Below are 26,823 nucleotides of genomic sequence, written 5' to 3'. Positions count from 1 at the left end.
CATTTTTACAAACTTTCCAATTTGAATATTTCCAAAGTTTCTTGAATTGTGTCTTGTAATCTTATTCCAGTGTTTGTACTGGAGGCGATCTGCAACAGAGAATGCAATTTAATTAAATTCCAACATGTTTATTTTGATTAAATTCTAGCAACATTGTTTTGTACTGTTCTCACAAGTCAACATTGTTTAAGCAGTGACATTACCTGAGCACCCACAGGCACAGCAAGCACAATCCTGTTCACGCACATTTGACTGAATGCAGCCTGTGGCTATTTCCTGTGACAAGCAGCTGTGACAGATCACTATTCAAACTCAAAGATCCCTATTTTAACTTGTTTTTCTTTTCATTTTACTCTTACCACTTGCATTTCCCACATTGTTCAAATGAGAACTGTGTGAAGGATACCGGGAGACCACCAAGAACTCTCCTCATGAATTATTAAATAGTATGTGATGGGAAAGAGTCATGGCAGGATAATTAATCATACAACTGAATTTAGATGAAGGGTATGTGCTGTTGCTCAAGTTTGACTTGTTTCTTGAAGGCAATACATGAGACTTACACCAGAGGAAAGGAGAAATCATCTGTGTCTCTCATTAGCTACTGTAGAGAGGATTCAAATGATTTATATGTACTATGTGTGTCATTCATGTTCATAGATGTCCTGCAATCAGAGCATAGCAGCATCTTATGAATGATATAAATGAGCTTTGCCAGTTGTTTTGTGGTTGTATCAAATTAGACTGTGTACATTTACTCACTTTAAGAAGGATTATTTACTTGGTTTCAACCAAGAACCAAAGCACAAAAGTCTCTAACCAGTAAAACTGCCTGGTTTTGATAGAAGATATTCAGTTCATAATGGTATAAATAAATGAGTAGCATCAGAGAAGCAAGAACCTCAGAATGATTCTATTTTTCTTGAAAAATTACTTGAACAATTAATCAAAATAGTTGCTGATAAATTTTCTGTTGATCAATTGTTTTACTCATTGTTTCAGCTCTAAAGTAAACCCCATTTGTTTGGTTTTAAGGAAATAAATAAGGAAACTTTTATTTGGTAAATCACATCAGCAAACATTAATAATAAATTACTGCTATTTATAAATTATTTATGTCTCAGACTAAGTCACAATTATAGCCAGACAAATATCCGGGAGTTTATTTCCCTTGAACTTAATGTTTAAAGAGTGCTTTCTGGTGGCTCCAGTCACAATTTGACAATGGCCTAGACAATGCATAAATATAGGTGACAACACTAGGAATAGGGACATGCAGGTCAGTAGCAAGCCATGTATTTTTGTCTCTCTGAAACTAATATATGTATATATATATAATATATAGAGTGTCAAGCAGACCAAAATGTAAAATGCTAGCTATACCCTGGCTACTGCAGCATGTAACTTTGCAGCCCGTTCTCACTCCTGACTCGTCACATATCGAAGCTTGGTCAGGACCCATGGCGTCACTTTTTAACGCACTGGGTACCCCTTTAGCGTAATTTTTTAACGTGCAGGGTAGTCCAATAGACTACTGTTGAGCTCCCACAACATCTGAAATAGACGCTATGAGACCGATGACATCTATATAGGGTGACAAATTTCAGCCTGGTCGCCAGAATAAAACGTTGGCATTGTATGTTTCTGCAAACTACAGATATGTTGAATGTGTACATTTCAACACCTGTAATACGGAGCATATTAACATTTCAACAATACGTATCATATCAACATTTCTGAATTGACGTAGTTCACATGACATCTATATTAGCTGACTTTCTTATTAGGAGTTGGAGGGGTCGGTGGATGGCTTGTAATGTTGTTGGCAGAAAGTTGGTAATCAGCACAGAGTCAGCACAGAGCACAGTTCAACACCACCTTAACCTTTTTATTTTATTTTTTATTTTAACCCAAACCATGATCTTTCCCTAACACTAACCAAGTGGTTTTTGTGCCTAAACCTAACCAGACGTTAACAACCACGTTGTCACACCATAAAATATAATTATCTTTTAACAGTGATACTGCACGTTGAAAAACGACGCTAAAGAGGGACCCCATGTGTTACAACGTGACACCACAGGGTCCTGACCAAGCTTCGATATGTGACGAGTTGGGAGTGAGAACGTGTTGAACTTTGATACTGGCACACACTACACTGTAAATACTATCATAATTTCTGAAAAAGAATGGCCAGTTGGCAATGCATGAAACCATTTACAATTTAAGGGCACTTTTCTCCTTTTTAGGCTTCTTGCAGCTGCTCAGGAGATGCCATAAATGGATAAGGGCGGGGGTTGGGGGATATACTAAACATGGTGAGGGCTTCAGGAAATCTATCCCACAGTGTTTGAAGTGAACGTGAACAGCATGAAGCACCATAAATGCAATATTGACTGAGACATTCCAGACAAGAATCAGCAGGATGGTCATTTTGGACATTATCTTTTGCCACCTGCTGTATCTTTCATTTTATTTTGTTGCTGTGGTTCCACAACAACTGAATCACATGACCTGATCAATATCCAATAAGGCTTTGTGATCTTTGCATGGACCATAATCCCATGGGGGAAGCATATTGAATGGCTGATAACAGCAAGCTATAAAAACAGTCAAATCACTCAAATGCCTGCTTTGATTTGTCCTCTGAGAGTTCATTAACCCCTTGTAAACCCAATGTCTTCGGCTGTGACTGCAGTCAGATTAGCCCTGCTGTGTGAATTCCCCTGGGTAGCAATCATTCAGTGATGTTTTGAGGCAATGCTGCCTGCATTTATGTATATGCAGATACTGATTTCCTGAATCAATCTGACTCTGATTAGCAAGGTCCTGATTCGATTCAATTCAATTTTCGATTCAATTCGATTCAATATGGATTTGGTGATGACTAGTTGTTTATTTTTAAGATCTGCTCATTTATTACCATTCTCACTAGTATAGTCAACCTCATCGGTGGTAGCTGAAATATCTGTACTGCATATTGAAACATGGAATATCTGTGTTGTTTTCTATCATATGCCATTTACTGTTACTGAAAAATTGTACATCTAAAGGCAGCAAATTTGATATCAGCCACTAACATTTACAAAAGGCTCTATGCCTCCTGTGGAAAAGTCATCTTTGAAAATCTACAATTAATACTCTATTTAATAAACCATTATGATCTATTTTGGTAATATTTGTAAATGGCTCTACATTGTGTAGGGCGGTAAACTAGTTTAGTACAAGACTGTTTTCAAGATTTCAATCCAAGTCAAAGTCAATGGGCTTTACAATGTGTGCAAGACAGAACAGCCTTTATCCTTCGACCCTTAGCCCCAATTCAGATAAGAGAAAAAAAAAGAGAAACCTCAGGAATAGTAACAGAGCAGGGATTCCTCTGCCATGCAAAAGATGTTGTATAGACAGAGCAGACAGAAATTACAGTATAAAAATTACAATGAAATCCATTGGTAAAAACATTGTATAATCCTCTGAACCTTTACTGATAATGTGTTTTTGTTTGTTTGTTTAAGATTTTGATTTGGATGGAGTGTGTGAACATACACAGGATCCATTGGAGTTAATCAATACACTATTGCCTTTTCCCAGACTGTGTTTGAAATATCAGCTAAATAATCATATATCTATCTTTAAAGCCTCAATATGTTTTGGGACCAAACACCAAACCAGCAGATGACCGAGACTATATGAAAGAAAAATATACAATCTGGTAAGGGCTGATATTAAGGACTGCATAAGGCTACATTGTCTTCCCTGAGATGCTACAAGGTGCAGAATTGAAAGGAGTTTAATGGCATTGAGCTGCAAGGTCAGAGGCCAGATCTCTTGATTGGGTAAGGAGAGAGAAAACCAAAGAGGAGGGAGAGAGGGGAAGACATAGAGAGAGAGAGACGCAGAGGAACGGACATCTCACACGCACAGAAAATAATAGCATAAGAGAATGAGATTTAAGAAAAGAAGTTGTGCATCCATTTCGATTTAGAGGAAGAGATGGACAGATGTCTTGCAGATATATGTCCAAGATTTCCTGCCAAGTGTACTGAAACACTGGGACCTCATGGAGATGCATGGGTATGTTAGAGCTGCATATCTTTTTATGTAACATTATGAATAATTTCTGTTTCCTACAAGAAAAGGTTTAAAATTTGAACCCTGCATTTATTTGTCCGTTATTTTGGGCATAATATACTTCTTGCCCAGTGGCTTATGGGTGTGCTGAAGACAGTGTGTGCAGAATGGTGCTTAATGACTATACTGGTTGCTTTGATACATTCTTAAAGCTTGTGTAAAATGTTATAATATCATGCTCTAAATTAATATGGAGTTATTTTTGTAATCAGCATGACTATGAGATGTGTGCAATGCCTTAGTGTAATACAGAAAAGCATCTTCTCAGTACAGTACTTGGTTTAAGCTGATGCACTTTTGGCAATGGGAAGCATGATGCTTCCGTTATGCTGCAGTGATACTGTTCTTTCTTTTCTCAATTTTTGCTATAGGCATTTATAGAGTCAGCAGTACATGTCTTCCTTTATTATGGATGATTGTTGATATGTTTTTGTTGTTGATGGTGTTGCTGTTTTTTTTTACCATGAAGCATTTTCTGTGTTCTGACTCAGACTGTACATGCTATATGGTATATTTAGTTTTTTATGAAAAGCGCTTAGATGTAAATATAGGCCAGAATGGGGTGTGTGGGTGGGGGGGTGAGGGGTTTTGCCAACCACCTTTACTGTCCCTGTGGTTGAGTCATAACACTGATGAAACACCCCCTGACTCAGACCTGATGTAGGCTGTCCAGACATGGAGGGGTGGTGGAGGGGAGGGCGAGAGGCACATCCACGAGGGCTCTCAGGAGCCCACACAATGTGTTAACGGCTGCTGCAGATGCATTTTAATCAGTTCACACAATTTATCTCACAAGGCTTTTCTGATCAAAGCCAGAGAAGGAAGAAATTCACTCTAGGTTCTGCTTACCCTTTTTAAAAATGCTCTTTAGACGTGAGGCTGAATAAAAATAAAGTCTAGGTCAGTGAAAATAGAGGAGATTGGTGAAAAAAAATTTGAGGCAGTCTTGCTGGTTATGCAAGTTTATGATGAAGTCAGAAGGGAAAGAGAAGATTAAGGAAAGGAAATTCTTTTTTTCATTTTCTGTCTGACTCTTATCCTCTCCCCACCTGTTACTGGCAGCAGTCTGGTATGGTTTAGGAAGCAGTCCTTACACCTGCAGCACCTAGGTTCAAGTCCCACTATTGGCTGGTGTATGAGCTGCTGGTGATGCCAGTGAGCAATACATGGCATCCCTAGATACATGGCATTCCTAGCAGCTTCAGGGGTGTTGTTGTGGGCTAATCTCTCTATGCGGGCAGCAAGTGGAAAAAAAGAAAATCCCTCAGCATCACTGACTGAGTAGCATAGCCTGAAATATCTAACTGTTCTGTTAATTGTACATTGTAACATCATATATCAATACCATTGTTAAGTCCCAGTCATTCGTGGTTTGATATTATAATTAATCAATGTAAGTCATCCATATAAATACCCATATAATGCTTGCATGGCAGGGATTCTGGTCTCTGATGCAGTTATTGATTTTTCACTCAATGCAGTCATAGTAGCTTAGTGAGCTACATGTTATATTTAGTGTTTGTGTAATAGAATATATGTTACAGAGCACATAGGCATGAATTATCCATGTAAGTGGTGGTCAGGGTGCAGATGGCAAAAGATTTCTTTTCATTATCTAAAAATACAGCTAGTTACCATGATTAATGAGTGTAGGGTTTTGCTCTCCTTACTGAAGTGGAATATTAATACGTTCTGGGTATAAAGAACACCAGAGATGTTTATCAACTGCATGTCATGTTACGGATGATAGAATTACCTGTGTGGAAGGATCCAAGGTATTTATGGATGAATGTGTATGATTTATATCAGTGATTGCAAATTATAACATTGAGCATACTTTCAGTTTAGCAGCTGACAGCTGACAGTGGAACGTTTTCCAATCCACATTACCAATGATATATGTAATAATATGTGGCAGTTACAAAATTAAATAATGTAAAATACCTCACATCAGTACACAAGAGCTAGGAAGGGTCCCAAGTAAGACATATATAATTAGTTTTTTTGAATCTGTGTCATGTCAGGTATTTGCCCTTCCCACATAGGATTAAAAAACCTGGCTGCTATTAAAAATATCAAAATTATAACAACAAACCTCCCAGCAAAACTACACTAATACAAACATCTACATAATTTCAAACTCATAGTAGTAATAAAGTGTGCACTTCTTTGGCCACATCCACTGATTTATATATCCCCAATAAATATAATTTTAGTCAACCTGCTTTCTTCCATATTAAAGCATTTCAACAACTTAACTTCTGAACTGAATCTTCCACCAAACCTCACAACAAGATTCCCATCATATCTCCCACTACAGTATAGCCAACCTTGGTGCATGTTTGTACACACAAACACTAAGAGTCTTGCTAACATTAGCTACTTAGCACTGAACACAAAGTACAGCTGAGGCTGATAAAAATGTCCTTAGTTTTGCAGGTATTTGGTTCTTAACCAAAGTATTGGACAAGCTATAATTTTAACCTGATGGTAGTGCTAGATGAAAAGTCAAGAGATCGCCAGTGAGATGACAATTCATCCTGATGGGCCAAATTTTATGTCAATCCTTCCAATAGTTGTTAAAGACACTCACTGACTTAAAACCACAACTGTCAACCTAGAGGAAAAGTCAAGGGATCACCAAAGTCAGCATGGCAGCATGGATATCTGCATCAATTTGTATGGCAATCCATCTAACAGTTGTTGAGGTATTTCAGTCCGGACCAAAGTGATAGACCAAGTGACAGACCAGCATTGCCATCCCTAAAGCTAAAAAAATACTTACAACCACTGTTTTGCACCAATTCACACAGAGAAAAATGTATCATTTTAGAGGCCCAGTCAAATAATTAAGGACAGACACAGGCTTTAAAGGATTTGAATAAGCTTGAAAAGTTAAATCTCTCAGGTTCTTACCAATGATTCCTGCTGATTTAGCAAGGACTTTTATGCAATTTACAATGTATATCTTCATCCATATTGAGGTCAAGGTATTAAGATGAATCCACCTAGTTCAACTTATGTGATCCAACATTAAATTGGTATATATCTCAATAGATACTGTATAGATATCCAATGACTTTATCCTCTACATATTCCATTATCTCTGCAGAAGAAAGAAATTAATGTACCACATCTTTTTAGAAAAACACATCTCTGTGTTATGTACTTCAGGCAATTCACACCTTTTTGACTACTTGCCCCTGTTAATGTGACACTTAATATCTGTCCTGAATGTTCTATAGTGAAGGAACACTCTGGAGAGCATCCTAACCTGCTGAAGTGGTACTATAAAGCACAATAACATCACCTCAGTATCAACATAACGGTGCATTAATGTTTATATTGTATGAGTCTAATGGGTGTGGAGAGTGCGTGTCATTTTAACTCAGAAAAATACACTGCAATGAAACTCTTAATATGTAACACATTGTTCTCTAATGAACTGATTAATTGGTCGATTTATCTTTTTCATTTGTCACTTTGTAAATGTAATGAAATGACAATGCTCTGTTCCCCAGACCTTATTGAGCCCTTTCATATTGCCAGTGCTGTATTTTTATCCACACACATTTAATTACCTAATTTTGTTACCTTCTTTTACAAGCGCCTGCTTGTCTCCAAAGTTCATAATTTTAATAGCTATTAAACATTGGATTAACTCCCTTCACTGTGGAATGAATCAAGATCTGACTGTTTGATGGGGCCGTTTTGCCTCTTTCCCAAACCAAGGGTTATCAGACACAGAAAAGAGCAACTGACTCAATCTACCAAGTTTATCTCTAATTAACACGGATTAATTGAGCTTTGACTTCGCTTTGCAAGCCAAGCAGAAGGGCAATCTGTGCATGGAAGCCTATTATTGCCCCAAGGCGGCTGATCCTCACCGTTAAGGGCTCTTGGTCCCAAAACCCTCGATCATGTGACTATGATCATGTTGCTTTTGCAGTGTGTGCGTTAATGAATTATACAGTCCGCCTTGTGGAATCCAATTTATGAAAACGGTTGTGAAAATGGAACAATTACTAACAAGGGTTTGTAGTTTTTCCACTGCCATATGTGTGCATGAAGAATCCTCAAGGTTGCTGCCGCTGCTGTTGTTTTTCTTATTCTACTCCTTCTAGAAATACTGCTTGTATCACTTGTTAATTATTAGTGTTTGGAAAAATAGATGAGGTCTGAGTTGTTTGATTGTATCCAGGTCACATCCTGAGGAGGCATTCTGTTGCATGAGCAGTCAGATAGACAGTGGTTTATTAAAAAGAGTACAGTGTCATTTTGCATGTTGGCAGGCTCACTTTAACCAACCTAAAGCCTCGCTGCCCTTTACAAAGATCCCTTCAATAATGGATAAGACAAAGAGCATCGCAGTCTCTCCCTCTCATTATGATCCCATTTGATTACTCGCTGATGCTCTTTTGAAAAGGTGGGTTAATTGCACACTCTGACTGTGAACTAACCTGCAAGTTAATAACATCTTTCCTTTAGGGTATCATCATTATGAGATATAAGCCTCATTAAAATAAAATGATGATTTAATAACTTTCCCTTACAATGAACCTTATGAGGATGTACTGTTATTTTGTAGTTATCTAGGACATTGAGGCATCAAACACTTAGCTTATGCATGTCCACTGCTTTATTCAGACAAGTATTAACCGTTTTTTGATCACTGCAAGTTAATTGCCCAGTGTGAATAACAACTGTAATAATAACTGTCGTCAAAGTGGCAATATTGTTTAATATCTGGATTTGAGGTTGTTTTTTTTAAGTTCCTTTTTGGCGCATTCTGAAATATTCGCCTTTCTTATTCGTTCCTCATTATGACCAATTACATCGCGATGAGTTGGACCCATTGATGTGAGGGCAGCCATGTCAGATGCTAATGTACAAGAGAGCTTGCTGTATAACTGCTGCAACCAGTATGTAGCACATTCTCTCCCTGCATGATTACACATAATGTTGCTTTCATTATTGCTTTATTCCTCACACAGCCCCGCTGCCTCTGCGGCTTTGCTCTCGCTCTGAGAGTTTATTTTCCTCCTCTTCCTGCCATGTGGAAGTGGCTCTTCCTCCGGAGCCGTCTTCTGAGTCAAAATATCAAAATTTGACGCTTTGATTATGCTTTTTAAGGGGTGTTGATAATTGCTGGGTAAAGAAAGCAACTGTCTCCCACCATCCACTATAAACGCAGGGAAGCTTTTCTGTGTGAAGAGGAATCACATTATGTTGGATGATCAGTGCCTGGGGGCCACATCAAACACAGTCTGAAAAACCTTTCCAGAGGAGATAGAGCCAGGCCAATTTCACAAGTGGCTTTTTATTGGTTGATTGCACAGAGGCCAAGTTGTTATCTAAATCCTCAAACTACTTGGGCAAAATAAGAAGTGCCTTGTGAGCTTTCAGGGTGTGCAAACTTACCCCTCAGATGAAAGCCAAAGGAAAATGTTTACAACCAATAGTTTGCCAGGATTATGGCTTAAGAGTCTAAGTATAAACAGAATGTTGTGGTTAGAAAGTCGACCAGTGACATACAGTGTCATTGCTATTACAGAAAAACCATATTATGCCAACTTTGATTTTCATGTTTTCACTTGAACTGACGGCTTACATAATCCTTTGACGGATGAACAGGTTTTATGCCTTGTATAGTCCACATTGAAATACATTCAAAACACATGGTTTTTAAAAAGTATTTAAGGGGTACAAATAAGTAAGATGTAGTTTAACTGTGATTTTTAAGATAAACTCTGTGTGTGTATGTTGCAGTTTAACAACCCGACCTCCTGGACTGTACAGTGAGGTCTACCATTGAGTAATTAAGTTCATCATTTTGCATAATTATATTCATTCCATATTGGAGCTGTGGGGCTAATTAGTTGGTAAATAATTTGAAATCAAACATGAATAGTGGGTGTCCACTCTGCCCGGCAGGAGGATGATGAATAATCTGACCCATGATTGCTTGATTCAATTGGCTCCAATTAGAACAAAATCAACTACCATGTTTCTGTGGAGTTTCTGGCTACTGAAACCTCTGAGTTTTGAGGAGCCTGCTCAGGACTATGGCTGATATGTATGTGTTGTATCTAAAATGATCATAAATATATTCATTTGTTTGTTATTCTTTGTGCATGAATGCACATTCACTGTTAAAATGTAGCCAAGCAAAAGAGCACAGCAGGATATAAACTTAAATTTGAGATCTTTGATTGTTGATTTATTCCCATGAAAGAGAATTAATCAAAAAATATGTCTCAGGCTTTCCTCTTGAAATGACCTCATAACTTTGCTTGTTGCACACCCACAGTTTTGTTATTGACTTTGCACATCTACTTGTTGGTTTCCTGCTATCATCATCACCTTGTGTGTTTTAGAGTTCACTTGGTCTTCTAAATGCTCACAAATTTGCTTACATTAATGCAGGTTGACAGTGTGCAGCCTCGTAAAAAAAAAATCCAACTATAAATTATTGCATCTAAGCAATAGAGTGACACAGAAAAATACACATCAATTAGTAGTGCTACACAAAGAGAAGGAAGAAATGTGAGAGAAATGAAAGAGTCATAGTGAGATTGTGCAAAAGAAAAATACAGAGACAGAATTTCAGCGATATCAGTCGACTGCCTGAGGAGCGGTGGCAATCTCCTGTATACAGTAGCTACACTCTCACCTCTAGATCTCTGTCTGATAAAACCCACACCTGGACAGCAACATTCATTAGTCTGACGAGATGTGAATAATCCTTTATTTAGCATGGTAAAGTGTAATAGGGAAGTTCAGGAAAGGCAATATAAGCCTTTTCTGTTGCATGGAAAGCATTTTAGAGGATTGTGGAGGACATGTTAGTGGAATCATGGCGCATTCAGGACTGTGTTTTGTGACTCTGGTACAGACAGACTTCATCCCTACCCATCCTCTTACTAGTAAGCCCTGAGCTGTGTTGAAAAGTAAAGACCAGCATCATGGGATGGGAAGGACTACATGCTTTCAGCGATTCATATGGAAATTTGTTTGTGATGGGAATAGAAAACTGTGTGTGTACTAAAATGAGCTAAAATAAATATGTTTTTATATGTGCGTCATAGTGGAGGAGTAAACCATGATTTCTTAGTATGGAAATGTATTGCGTAAGTTTGAGATTCACGTTGAGCCACTTGTGTACATATGCTTGGAACGATGGCGTTGCGCAGGTGACCTCAACACCCCTGCAAAATGGCTGTTCACTGATTTATGCTGAGTCAGACACCATTAGCTGTTATCATCCCCCTCTCAGGATCCAACCCTGCACTAATGTGGGTCAGGGGCCACATTATAGAAACACCTTTACTGTGCAGTCTTATCTCACAGTGCATTGCAGGATTTCTGCCATCACTGGACCGTAACTGAATGTCATTAGAATTTTCCAGAATATTGAGATAAATTAGAAACGTTGATAAAACTGTAAAATCATACCCTGTGATCAATTTCTGATATTCATTTTATTCCTAGAGGTATTAATTAAGAACTTCTCATGTTTTATTGTGTTAACTTATTATTCACTGAGTAAGTGCAGAGAGAAATGGTGATGGAGTGACTGATTTCTTTATTGTATTTTATGGCTACAATGTACAGTCTGAGCTCTCTTGGTGGCGATATTGGTGGTCTTTGCTTCTTCAGTGTGATTGCTGAACATGAATGCAACATGGTGATTTCTAGAGAGAGGCCAATGTCAAAGGGCTATTAAAGAAATGGCTGCCACTAATGTTTGAGATAGATGCTTTTTCGTAGTACCCTACCTTTATGTCACATCACATTGTCGACATTTTCCCAGTTTAAGTAACTGGGTTTAAAACTGTCAAACACTGTTTTTAGTAGAGTAGCCAGTATTTTTGTTACCTTTTTTGTGATATGTGTTTCTGATTTTCATGGTTAAAGCATCTTTAGTTTCTTTAACATATTTCTGAGTCCAACAGCAGGATTTAATCCAATTGACAATTGGTTTCATTGGATTGCTCAAAACCAGGCGTGGTTTACAAGCAAGTCTGCAGAGAATTGCAATAATATGGAGCTGTAGAGACCCACACCACCCTCACTGGAATTCTTATATCAGAAGGGAGAGGATGAGGGAGAAATGAATAAAGTAAACCTCAACCCCGACCACATTCTTTTAAGAATATAAACAACGTTTTTACCAACTGATTTCCAAACATACACTTCTGACCCATGATAATGGATCTGTTGGCTGCTATGAGCTGCAACTACAGATGTAAATGATGGGTGTTAGCTGGTCACCCAGACAAATGTGATCGGAAAAATGTATTTCTATGCTCCCAAGTGCAGGATGAGTCAGCAAAAGTATTTTTTAGGAAAAGAAAGGAGGGGGTTTCAGTGATATATAAATATATAAAACTTATTTTTTGACAATTACTGTATGTAGCATATACCAAGAGATAACAGAACAATTAATGCAAAGACACAGAATAAGAACTTAGGAAATACATTTTTTATTTCACTGTGAATGTTCTTTGAGGGTGACAGACCAAGGTGAAACTCCAATTTGTTGCTGCCCTGGCAAGTGGATCTTTTTATCTGTGACGTTTGATATTCTATAGGTAACAAAATAATCAAATCTATATTTTATCTTGAGGTAAACTCCTTTTGAAAGACACAAACAGCACATAATCAATCTTTGCATAACAATGAACAGCATAGGACATTTCAGTTAACTCATCAGGAAAATTCAGAAAAATAAGCCATGCACACAGCAATGGAACACACTACTCACATACACACAAAAATCCATCCTGCATGAGCAGATAGTTGGGATTTTATTTGTGGATATTGCCCCTGGGGCATCTTCCTAATTCTATGCAGCATTTGCTCCTGCACAGGACACACACTTCAGCGGGTGCTGCTGATGATTCACTGGCATTATGGTTCTCTCATTCAGCAGTGCTCAGGTGAGGGGGTCACATCACAGGCTCACTCTTACTCTGATTACACACTGTTACAAAGACATCCAATCATTATACTGATTAGACACCCTCTTAGTAAACCATTGAATCATATGGTGCGGCAATTCATGTGGACAGCGTGTGTATGCATAACGTGGTTATTATGTGGGAAGAATCTGCAGAAACACAAAGACATGAAAATCACTTGTGCAGAGGCGTGTGTGTGTGTGTGTCTGGATGTGTGTGTGTGTGTGTGTGTGTGTGTGTGTGTGTCACAGTCACATTAGCCATGTGCATCTACAAATGTTTGATTGAACACTGCATTAAACAAAGTAATTTACTGACTTAATTTAATGAGTAATGTGCCGAATACTAAGATCAGGTATTGTTTAAATGGTTTTGATCTTCAATTTTGTCGGCTCATTATCTTACTTTCTGTATTCATACCAGAAAGGATATATTTTTTATACTAATTGGTTTAATTAGTTTTAATTTTGGGTTCACACAAACAGCTGTACAGTGTATGAACTTTGCCTAAAGAAAATACCAAAATTATGAATAAAATCAGGCAATCAAGCAGTATCTTATTGCTAAGAAACAGACCAAACATACTGTGTCAACTAAAATAATATTGACCAAGCCCTAATCAGTATAAAGCAGAACAATCTTGGAAAAACACAGCAAATAATGATTTGATGAATGAATTCCTATAATGAGCCTATTTTTTTCCATATTGCTGCACAACATGCAAGACAACTAACCAGGTATATTGGATGCAGTAGTGCAAACATTAGCATGTTAGCATGAAAGTTGAACATAATATAGAAGGGCACTACTTTCAATTCAGGGAGTCAGGACAAGAGACATTACAAGTACATGTGTTAGAAAGCTGTTGAACACTTAAATAGGCTTATGGACTTTTGGCAGTGTTTTACAAGTCAGTAGCAATGGAGAGCCAGCCATATGGTGCCCACTAACTATAAAGATAACACTTTATAGCAAACTGGAGGCTAGGGAGGGTAAAGACACATAAAAGAGGAAAAATAAATGAAATTCAGTAAATGTCACACACAAAACACCATGAAAATATACCAATATTTACACATAAAAATAAAAAAAACATGTCAGCTAATGATTCTCATTCATACTGGAGGAAATCAGTGCAATATACAATGACTCATTTAAGCCATTGCCTCTGGCTATCTTTGGCTTATTAAGATCAATTCAATGTGGTGGCTCTTTGTTGGAAATAAGTTTTAGAATTTTACTTGTATATGCACAATAGTATTTATAGTTTTATTGTATAAGTGCATGTGAGGTCTTAAATTGTGTCACACTGAGTTGACACAAGGTTGGTTCTTGGCACTTTTAGAATTCAGATTTACTATATTTTGACCTTTGGAATTTATTTCTTAGCTTTACATAACATTTCACTTTACACGTGTATGGCACCATATTATCTTTGCACCATAATCTGTGAGCATATTAAGAGCCCGGGGAGAAATTCAGATGATTTCTCTCACCGTTTAAATTTAGCACAGCCCATGACACACCAAATGAGGCAAGGATGGTTTGCAGTCTTTGCAACCTGTCAGCCAGTCTGTTTGTGGCAAGCATTGCATTCAGTTCATGTATCGGCTCATCTTCATGTGTTTATGTGATATATACTATATGAGTAGACCTATGGATGGAAAACCAGCACATACATACATAAATATGAAGATCGACCTTTTTGTGTTTTAATGTGAATTTCTGCAGAGATTGCATGACAAGATAACCAGTATACATGAGCCATAATAGCAGAAATCCCCGATGTATGAAAACATGGAATAGAGTCCCCTTTGCTATATATATGATGGTTCTGGTTCACAACCATTTAATAAGAATATTCATTTATTATCTTAGATTTTTCTCAGATTTTAGGTGTTAACATCTCTTTTGCCATTAGGTTCATTTAACTGCAGATACTACAATTCCTAGAATAGTTGATTAAATACATCCTCCATTTGAAATTGGACTAGAAAATATTCAACATGGGACCTTTGTTTATTTTTTTTGTGTCCTTTGTGGTAATGCTTGTAAATATAATCATGTTCTTCCTACATTAAATGCTGCCCTCTTAGTTGTTGTGTGGGTTTGGTCACACTCTTCCATGAACTGCACAAACCACCATCTGTTCTGATTGATTTCATTCATTCTGCCACTTCAGCCAATTTGGAGTTGTCTTTTCCAGGATATAGGGTGGGGGGTGTTTTTTATCATTTCCAAGTAACAGAGCGAGATGAAGAATATGTGTGAAAAGACACAACATGTCAAGAAGAGATGCAACATGTTTGCTCAGACCACACTAAGGCACCCTGATGTGTGTTATTGGCTTAGATTTATGTTTAATGCTATCAGAACTCTTTTAATGGACAAAACAAGTTTTATAAAATTGTCAAAACACAGAAAGTGATGTGATACAATGGGCTGCAAAAGTTGCACTTGTTGCACATATTAATTTAACAGCTTGATTCTGATGATTATTACTGCTGAGCGGAAATCAGTCTCAAGCTGAAGTGACCATGAAGGCAGCCAACCCTATAAGAGCATCAGCACAGTGTGTGTGTGTGTGTGTGAGTGAGTGTGTGCCTGTGAGATAAAGACAGAGAGAATATGCAAAGCATAAGAGCTTATTAGGGCACTCCATATACAATATACTGCTTCATCCCCCCTGTTCTACGAGTGTGTCTTGTTTTGAAAATGGTCAAATACATGTGTCAACAAACTCCATCTCCTCTATTGTCTGCTAGACATGTCTCTGTACTCGTCCATCATGATTGACACATCCATATTGTTAGATTTTACATATAGACATATAGACAAATATATACCTACAGTATATGTCTGTCATTGTCAGCTGATTTCAGCATTTAGATGTATTGTGATTGTTGCTAGTTCCTGCTGAGATCCTGCAGTTGTTTGACAGAAAACATGTAAATGAAAAGACCTATATGGTATATGAAACACAAAAGAAGCAATCACAGAGACAGTAGAAGCAAAAAGAGAGTTATCACCTGCCAAGACAGGCAGCTGATTTTTGTGAACATGGTCTAACGTCAATAACATGTTTATTTTATGATAGGAAACAGACATCAGTTGGTAAATTTTATTGATGTTACAACTTGTACAACTTGTCATTTATTCGCACTGGGAGAAAGTCTCCAAACTTTGTTCAAAAACCTGTCCATTCTTGGTTTTGCTGTACAAGGGTAAACATTATATTCTTTGAAAAACACTATCTACAACTAATTCTTAATTGTTTATATGTTCTTGTGATTTTGGCATTAAGGTATACCTCCAGTTATTTATTTAAAAATAAACATTCATCCTAAAACTACTGTCTCATAACATTGTATTTCACCAACCATTTCATGCCTCCCTGCTCCAAATTTTACTCCATGTTTTTTGACATCTCTTGTTTGTCCAAGCATGTTATTTCCTTATTTGATCATTTGGTGTGTATTTTCAGTCACAGTGCAGTGAAGTGTACCAAAGTAGCTCCTGTGTCATCATCAAAGAATTCAATAGCAGTCTTGCCATGTTATTTATAAAATAACAAATTCGACATGAACACAGCTACCACGAAGTCCAATCTGAGTCACTCACTAACTTCTTTCTTTGTCTCTCTTTTTCTCTCTTTCTTTTGCAGAACCGTGACAGAATGGTTGACTGTATGAGCAAAGTCATGCTGCACACAGTCGTCTCATGCTGGCAACCATTCCTGGGACTGGCCCTCCTGGCTGTCTTTGTGAGTTCTGCTCTGGGATGTCCGTCACGCTGCGAGTGTTCAGCGCAGAGCAAGGCAGTTGTCTGCCATCGCAAGCGCATGCCCAGCATTCCAGACGGCATCCCGACTGAGACCAGGATCCTCGACCTGAGTAAGAACAAGCTGACAATGATCAACCCTGATGACTTTGTTGCCTTTCCTGGGCTTGAGGAACTTGACCTCAGTGGAAATATTATCAGTTATGTTGAGCCTGGAGCATTCAACGCCCTGTTTAACATGCACTCGCTCAGTCTCAAGAGCAATCGTATCAAGCTCATTCCTCTGGGTGTTTTCACAGGCTTAGCAAATCTTACTCGGCTGGATATAAGTGACAACAAGATCGTCATCCTCCTGGATTACATGTTCCAGGACTTGCACAATCTAAAATTTTTGGAAGTGGGAGACAATGATCTGGTTTACATTTCTCATCGTGCATTCAGTGGACTGTTAAGCCTTGAGATACTCACCCTAGAAAGGTGCAACCTTACTGTTGTACCCGCTGAGGCTCTTTCCCACCTGCACAACCTGGTTAGTCTCCATCTAAGATACCTTAGCATCAGCACTTTACATCCTTACTCATTTAAAAAGTTATTCCGGCTGCGGCATTTAGAAATTGATAACTGGCCCTCGCTAGACCACGTCCCGGCCAACACCCTGCATGGCCTCAACCTGACCACCCTGTTTATAACCAACACCAACTTGTCCTCCTTCCCTTACCAAGCCCTGAAGCATCAGCCCTTCCTGACACACCTGAACCTGTCCTACAACCGCATCAGGCATATTGAAGGGGGGATGCTGATGGAACTGATTCGGCTTCGAGAGCTCCATCTGGTTGGAGCTCAACTGACTGCCATTGAACCGTATGCTTTCCAGGGCCTGCGGGGGCTCAAAGTCCTCAATGTCTCTCATAACCGACTGGACACATTGGAGAAGGGTGTTTTTCAATCTCCTGAGGCTCTGGAGGTCCTTCTGATCGACAACAATCCCTTAGTGTGCGACTGTCGTCTGATGTGGATCTTACAGAAACGGCACTCCATCTTCTTTGGGGAGTCGCAGCCGGAGTGCAGTACACCTGAAGGTATCCGCGGCCGGCCTTTTAAGGAGTTTAAAGAAACTCTTCTGTCCTATTACGTGACATGCACCAAGCCAAAAATTCGTGAAAATAAAACACAAACGATCACTGTGGATGAAGGCCAGCAAGCAATGTTGCGCTGCAGTGCTGAGGGGACACCAAGGCCCACTGTGTCCTGGTTGTCCCCACGCCGACGAGTTCTGACAAGTAGGAGCCATGGCCGAGTTACCGTCCACAACAACGGTACACTGGAGATCAAGTCAGCAGAAGTACAAGACAGTGGTGTGTATCTTTGCCTTGCATCCAACACTGCTGGAAATGACACCTTGATGACTTCATTGGCGGTGAAAAGTCTTGGATCGCTGTACGCTAACAGGACCCAGTACTACACAGATCCCAGCAATACCACTGCCAATGGGACGACCGGTGTGACCCTCGGTTTGGACCTAAAGACTATTTTAGTGTCAACCGCTATGGGTTGTTTCACATTCCTGGGAGTGGTCTTGTTTTGTTTCCTGCTCCTTTTCGTTTGGAGCAGAGGGAAAGGAAAACATAAAAACAACATAGATGTTGAATATGTGCCTCGGTCAAAGTCTAACGGCACCAATGTTGACTCGGCAGAGGGACAAGCTGGTCCTCGTCGTTTTAACATGAAAATGATGTGACTTATTTTATAGATCCAAGAATCTGGATTATGGAAATGCCCAAAGTACAATGTATTTTTTTGCAAATAGGACTACTGAACTTCCCACTACTGCAGGAAGAGTGGTAGTGAAAAAGGGGCTTCATAACAAGATGAACAGTACCTTAAATCACTGGATCTTGACTAAATGCTTGTATACCATGTTTCAAATACGGAAAAGCATAGTAGGACATCCTCTTACATAATTGCCAACGGGCAACTTCTTCAACTTGGATGACGAGTGAAAACTGTTGCCACCAAGGGAACCTGAAGGGATTAGGTGTCATTGATCAGCTTTTTGAAATTTATATGCCCAAAAAGAACCCTTCAATTTGGGGTTGGATTCACAGACTCAGCTGAACCATGTACAGTACAAATTTGTATCTAAGCTATTAACCTTCTTTGTTTAGTCTTGCGCCATGCTTATTCACTGAACAAATCAATGAAACAGACCATAATTTCCTATGTTCAATACTTTGCATATGTGTACCTAAAGCTTCATAATGTACATGTACTGTATGTACATACTCATTCAAAAGAACTATTCATAGCAATATTCATGGGATGCATTAGCCAAAATTGATATAACCCCATATGTTCAGCAAGAACATTCTTCAGACTTTTGACGTTTCCATGGATTCAGGAAGGGCTTCTATGGGTGATTACCTGTCCCTGTTCCCCTAATTGACTCCTAGATATGAATAAATATATATTATTTATCAATGAAAATAGAATAAAAAAGAATTTTATTTATGAAAAATGTTGAGAATTTTGCAAAAATCAGTCCTCAAACACTGTTCAGGATCTAACATAACACTTGGATCGTCATAAAGATGACCCAGTATTGGTCAAAGTATCAACATGAACCACCTTTTTGTCCTATTTTTGTCTCTTTTTATTCCTTTAACTGTACCTTTGCTGGATGGCAAAATACATGTGTCAATTTTACTACAGTGACATTGGCATCATTTTCCCCTGTAGGAAATTTGGACTTTGTTGTGGTAGTTCCTCATTTTGTTGTTGAATCATTTAGATTGTGAAAACTTCAAAAGTAAAAGTAAAAAAAAAATGTATGTGAAATAAAGGAAGATGTATTTGTACCAATGAGTCTGACTAAATGGCTAAAACATAATGAAATCTTTTTCTCTTCAGCCTCACTGACAGACATCACGGTCTTCTTTGAGTACTGAGTAAACATTTTCTATCATAGCAACAGTGAAGCAAGTAATTTGCACACTATTCATGAAACTGAATCTTTAAGTATACAGACACATTCACACGCAAAATGACATAACCACAGTATGGGAAGAACTTCATAAATACTTACAACTACTTAAAAGTAGTAATATTTTAACATGATACAGTGATCCTCAACTATAATACTCCACTAAAAGTCCATTCACTTTAATAGCAACAATGTATCAGAAATCAGTTTCTAAATATCAATAAATGTTGATATTATATGTTTTTAAAGTCCCAGTGAAACAGAAATTAGACTGTGTTTAGTTTCAGTAATATGCTGTATCTCTGAGTGAATATATGGGTGGGGATGCGGCGCGGCAGAGAATTGTCACCCTCCACACACACCTCCCACACCTGCATAGCTAGATCAGAAGGACGAGGATATTGGTGAAAAGAATAAATGAAGACCTCAACCACATTCTTTGGAAATGTAAACAAGGTTTTTGCCTGCTGAAATCCAAACACAAACCTCTTACTGAAATATTGCTGTCGCTCAAGTATGGTTTTACATGATGGGTCCATTTGATTGGAGAAATTTATGTAACCACCCTGAGATCAAGATGAGTCATCACAAATATTTTTACAATTTACATGAAAAGAAAAGGGAGGGACTTTGATATAAAAATACTCAAAAATTATTATTTTTACACATATTTGGCATGTAACAAATGAATAATTAACACAGAGAAACAGGATTAGAACTTGGAAAATGTATTTTTCATTTCACTGTGTCTTCAATAATTTGGGTAATCCCATTACAGTCTTTTACTAGATAGAGTCATGGAATAATAAATTACCAAGCATTTACTGCTGTACTGTAGGTAAACATGTAGATATCACTGCTGAATAATACACATCCCTGCTATTACGTTTCACTTAATTTACCATAAATGTATCAGACCTAGTATTCATAGGTAAAAGCCTCTGTAAAATGGCATATTTCCAAGAAGAAATTCTTACAAGAATAATAATAATAATAATCAGTAATATACTCACACAAACTCTGGTGAACAATTCACTGATGTGTAACTATTTACTTCATAGGGGGTATATTAGTACAGGTTTATTCATTTTTTAATGTCTTCCATCATCTTTCAGTGTATTACTGATGATTACATTACAGTTTGCTCTAAAACTACATTGAAAATTGACTATGACCTTATCCTTTAGAATTTTTCAAATTAATTTACTTAAAAGTATAAACTTGTATGGGTATCTTCACATATTCAGTTTTTGGAAGTTCAACTCTATCAAACAAAATTCTCTGGGATTTTTGGAGATTTTCTGTGTAAAGCCAAATGTGTTAGTATATACTACCATAATACTACCATTATTCCTAAAAGAAAAAGTATACTTCATTTAATCTTGCTCGACTGCTAATGTAGACTTTTACTTGCATTATTGTTCCTTGGTTTGAAATGTATTTTTAAGTATATATAGTGCTCTGTTTCAACTGTTGATCCAAGGAAACTGTTCACACTCACATTAGAGGCTATTTGCAAAAAGGCTTTTGTGAAGATCTACTGTATGGTCATTGTTTTCTGTTAGTATCACAGCTGAATCTACTTGTATGACACATCAAAAATGATTGGCTTCTTTTTCACCTCTCTTCTTCTTTTGCAGAGCATACATCTCTTATGCTGTCTCTCATTTGTGCAGTCTCATTAAGAGCCATGGAGTATCTTTGGATTCTGAGCCTGTACTCCCCCTGGGCTGCTTCAGAAATCAGAGCACCAAATGCTGCAGCTCCTCCAAAATTACAAAAGAAACAAGGTTAACTTTGTAGGTCAGTGATGCCCACGTGCAAAGCGTTCATTTAGTCAAATTACATGAAACGTGTCTTCTTTGCTGAACATGTGAGCATAATTTTGCATTCCTGTACAAATGAGGCCTGTAAAGTAGAACCTACTTTCTCTCTTCTTGTATAATGAGGTTGCTGGAATGACACTCCTATACATAGGGTACATGCAATGCATTACAGAGAAACATTTTGCCCATCATGTCTTATTTTTTCTTCGTAAGAGATCTAAATATCAGCATTTCTCCTTAAATGATGTGAAAGAGTTATAAAACTGTATCCATCTTTGTAGGAAAGCATACTGATTGCGAATGTTGGCACCATGTTTCTACAGTTACGCAGATACATTTCAAAAGAAATATGACAGCTGGAATAGACTGACATGACCCTGTGTACAAATCTGTTGGATTTTTGAGTCAGTTGTGTTTCCATGGTGATATTCAGAATAATCATTCTGTGTTATGTGGACCTCTTTATACTAATTGACTGCATTTTGATTGGACTGGTGCATTTGGATTGCATCTGAAAAGCTGTTAGTGCTGTGTGGCTCTTTGTCCCCCTCTTATCAGTTATTGACTGATCTGACCACTCTTATTTTCAGACTAATTAGTAAGGATAATTTTGCGAAACAGATGGGAGTCTCTCAGCCTAAAATGACTCATGCAATTTCTCATGCTGCACAGACTAAAATTCACAAACTGATGTCTCACTATAACCATTCTCAATCAATCAAATAGATCATTTACTTCAGTCATTAAAATTGAAAATGACATACACTCTCTGAAAGGTCAGACACTTCAAAACTTTTCTAAATTCAACAACCAAGTATCTACAAACATGAGAAAAGTTTTCATGGAAAGCAGCAAGTGTTACTGTAGCATTTTGGTTATTATATTATATTATATTATATTATATTATATTATATTATATTATATTATATTATATTATATTATATTATATTATATTATATTATATTATATTATATTTTAAATGACAGTATATTTCAGTGGTTCCAACCTTTTTCTGATGGGAGGGTTAGGGTTATGTTGTGTTATGTTATATTGGTTAAGTCATCAAAGCTGTATGTCACAATGTCCAGAGTGAGATGTAAAGTCAAACAACCCTTAGCCCCCCAGTTTGATAACCACTGTTATATATTATGACTTTTTTAAAAACTAAATGCCACAAAATGCCACACAAAGGCATATGTACATGGCAATGTTTATTGTTAAATTCAACTACAAAGATGACAACAAGACTAGAGTCTGAAGCCATGCAGCAGCTCTGTGAGGCTGTTCTTAGGCATGCTAACATCACTGCTAAATAGCACTGAAAGCAAAGCACAGCTGACACTGATGGAATCTCGTTATTTCTTCAGGTTTTTGATCATAAACCAGTGCTAGAGGAAAAGTCAAAGGACCGCCAGAGTTATTATAATTCATCCCGAAGGGAACATGAATATCTGTACCAAACTCCATCCAATAGTTGTTGAGATCTTTCACTCAAACTCAACCTGCTGGTGGCGCTCGAAGAAAAATGCAGGGAATCACTTAAGTCAAGATTCATCATCTGGGAATCATAAATGTCTGCACCAAATTTCCAGTGTGTCAACCCATTCTGTTGCTGTGAAGATTTTTCAGTGGATAATTGAAAATGTTGACCTACTAAATGAAAAACTAGAGGACTGCCAAAGTCGGTATGCCTTATCCTCTGTCCATGCATGTCAAGACTTGTACAATATTTTATGAAAATCCATCAATATTCGTCTCTTGACCAAATTGGTGGAGTAACCAACTGACAGACATCACATCAATATTGTAGATACACAGTCTTTCTACAACAGCAGCAGCAGTAGTAATATCTTGTAAGGACTTACAAGTGTGTAGAACCTCCAACGAATTCTTTAAGAAGCTGCAAGGATATAATACCGACAAAGTGCACCCCCCCACGCACACACCCACCTCTCCACTACAAAATCACATGAACATGGCAGATTGGCTGTGAATGAACGAATGTGCTGTTTCTCATGAAAAAAACTATGGAGCTATGGATGAGGAGAGCTTAGGTTTATCTCTACAGTCTGTGCAAACACACATCTGCTACACAACTCTCAGGAATGGAAAAAAAAGGATCTATGTTTAGGCACCCCTGTAGTTTTGAATTTTCACACACGTTTTTGCTGGATTTCCCATCCCCACGGGTTACAGATCCCATGCAACACACATAAAAGATCATATAGATCTGCAACTCCTGTAAGAAAAAGCGAGCGTCGAAAACGGGAGCTGCTTGGTTTTGCCTTGATATGAGAGTGGAACTGGTTGTAGCTGAAGTCTGGGGCAGATGTTAGCCAGCAGGTTTTGGCTGTGTGTGCTTTCATTAGGTTTAGCTTTCATATTGTACGCTCCCTGGTGACAGGCTGGTCTGCCAAATGAGCTCCCATGTGAGTCGACTCCAGTTCCAACCCAGTGTCCAAAAATTGTGGCTGGCTGCAAAAGAAGAAGACATGCATTTGCTGTGATGCATCTTCTCCTCTCATTCAAGCATCCACTAATATAAAATAAAACACATACTTCTAGTGAAAGACAACACACAATGCTCATATTCTTTGGCACATGTTAAAAGGCTTTCACACGCACTCCCTCCTGCACATTGCATCACAGTTGATCTGCAAGTAAAGACAGCTTATTTTGTCCTTGCTCACAAAACAAAGGTAGATTTATGGAATTGAAGAGGAGTTATTCCCTTCTTTTTAAATATAAACCTCTCTCACATTGCAAGGCTGTGGTGAAAAATGTCTCCAGGATAATAGAGAGGAAAACATTATTAGCAACAAAAACCCCTTCGCAATTCACACTGAATGTTCTCCTATAAGCCAAGAGTCGATATTTCTTTGTTAGTGTGTTGCTGCATTCTGTAATTATGTTTTTGCCCTTTCTGGGAAACATGGTAATGAAAGAAGAAATGAGAGGAGGGAAATTGAATTCTTTGCCTATGTAATTGTTTAATGATGAATGGACCCATAAATTGGAGCAAAGAGACAGAAAGTTTTACATTCCTCCCCTCCAGAAGTGAAAGCAATATTTCCTCTCGGTGAAATAAAATAATTATTTATTCTGCTTATTCTGCGGAAGTGGCACCATTGTCCCCAAGTATGAATTTTATATAAAGCATTTTATTACCAGCCATATATTTTGATGATTTATTAAACAATGTGGATACCTAAAGTCATGGCTGAAACTTAAAGCAGAACAGATGAGATTACATTTAGAGGTGTGTGCAGGCGTCTTTCTCGCATAGTGAATGCGAGTGCGGTTTGAACTCTATCACGGTTCAGCCCTCAAGAAACGGTCGCTCACATTCATCCTCATAAATGCTTAAATGTCACATAAGCGTCTATCGTCTGAGGTTTCAGAGGAAGGTAAAGATAATTGGTCGGCCGCTTCAGTTCTTATGGTACAGCAAGTCCAGCTGAGAGGCGTATCATGCTTTGAATACCTGCACAAAGATTTAATTAGAACATGGATTCAGCCAGAAACACTCTGTGGATCCAAGGTAATTAAAAATGGCCTCAAAAAGTCCATGTTCATGTTTCATGATATCACATAAGCTAATACTCTGAAGTCCCAGGAACACCAGACCAAGAAAATTGAACTGAAAAGAAAAAAGCTAAAGAAAATCAGCAGGAACATTTGTTTTGGCCTTAAAAAAAAAGAGTTAGTACATCGATTTACAAGCCACTAACTATGTATTGTTACAAGTAATCAATCTGAAATTAATCACTAACTTCACATTCACGCAAAGTAATATGTATTAGATAAAGCTACATAGGAAAAAAATGTGTTGAATGTCATCACACTGCCAGCAAATCAAACCTTACAGGTCAGTATAGTTGCCACCTGCTGTGAGACTAATATTCCCTCATCCAGTGTCTGTGTCCCCTCGACTGTCTCCCATCTTAGTCATACATCGTTTTGCTTAGTAAGACATTTTTTTAGTATCTTAAGTTAATGTCAAGCCATTCCCTCACTATTGCTGCCCCAGTACTGTATGGCACTGCTCTAATGACGCGTTGTAAGCAACTGTCTTAATATTTTTTATTGTTTTCTTAACACAACTATTGACACTTGCTCTGTTTAATGTCTGCTAAGGTGTGAACTTATTTTCACTCTGGCTGAAATATTTGTTGATTAAACCTAGAGGTGCTGTTTGTGCTAATTATGACATCTCATGAACGTGCACCTGCTCATGGATAGGTGACATTTAATGGGTTGAAAGTTAAGAGGGTTTGCTGAACACAACTTGGAACAACTACAACCACGCAAAAATGTGAGAGAAGTTTAGGTTAGGAATACAAGAACATTCATGCATGAGGCCCAGTGTGTTGCTGGCCTTTTGTGGGACAAACCCTCGAGAGAAAAAAATGTAAATTGAATGTTATAGGTGGTCTGATTGCATAAAAAGTAAATGTAGACAAGACAAGATTAGATGCGAACGTTCATGTATTCGCTCTGGGCGGCGCAAATGAAGGCAAAGATAAAAATAAAAGTGCATGGGCTTCTGAATAACATATCTTTTCCCTTTCCAAAACCCTCATTCTTTCTGTCAGCTACACTGTCTGTTCAACTCCCTACTGTGCTACTTCCCTCACCGGGTATTGTCACACTTATGCATCTGTTCTGCTGTCTTGTCCTCGCTGAACAGAAGCCAGACCATCAGCCACTCACACATGACCTGGAAGGATCTGCCAGCAATCTGCCACAAAGCCACAGTTAATCCAAACAGAGGTCTCTGAGAAATCCACAACATTCTGCCATCCTTAAGCGAACCCTGCCTTCTGTACATAAATCATAATCACCATCCCCTCTAACCGCACTACATGGTCTTCATGACCCAGTGGAATCAGGTTACTCATCCCTTTGGCTCTTTTCTCATTCCTTACTTTTAATGGATGCTATGGGATGTTTTAAATCACCGCTTACTGCTTTGTAACTTGGCCACCAAAGTGGATTCTAGTATTGTAATATCATTAGTAGCCCATTATCACTGCCCCAGCATCATTCAAGTTCTACTACTTTACAATTTATTGTGTCAGCAAACTCACTTTTGTTCCTCTTGCTCTACATTAGTATTATTAATTTGCTTTCAAATGTAATA

The 26,823-nt window shown here is 38.0% G+C and overlaps 1 protein-coding gene across 1 annotated transcript in view; it reads left to right on the top strand.

Annotated features, from left to right (window-relative positions):
• lingo2 (leucine rich repeat and Ig domain containing 2) overlaps positions 1 to 19,729 on the top strand; it is a 202,777-nt gene extending 183,048 nt beyond the window's left edge. The window contains exon 4 of the mRNA XM_067599861.1: positions 16,759 to 19,729. Within this exon, the coding sequence (XP_067455962.1) occupies positions 16,771 to 18,612 (1,842 nt within the window). The 5' untranslated portion in view covers positions 16,759 to 16,770 and the 3' untranslated portion in view covers positions 18,613 to 19,729. The remainder of the gene's footprint in view (positions 1 to 16,758) is intronic.
• The last annotated feature ends 7,094 nt before the right edge of the window (positions 19,730 to 26,823 follow it).

The sequence above is a fragment of the Thunnus thynnus genome, chromosome 9 (genome assembly GCF_963924715.1).
Source record: "Thunnus thynnus chromosome 9, fThuThy2.1, whole genome shotgun sequence".
Taxonomy (NCBI): domain Eukaryota; kingdom Metazoa; phylum Chordata; class Actinopteri; order Scombriformes; family Scombridae; genus Thunnus; species Thunnus thynnus.
The sequence above is the reverse complement of the archived record's forward strand: the minus strand, read 5'-3'. Positions and strand labels throughout refer to the sequence as shown.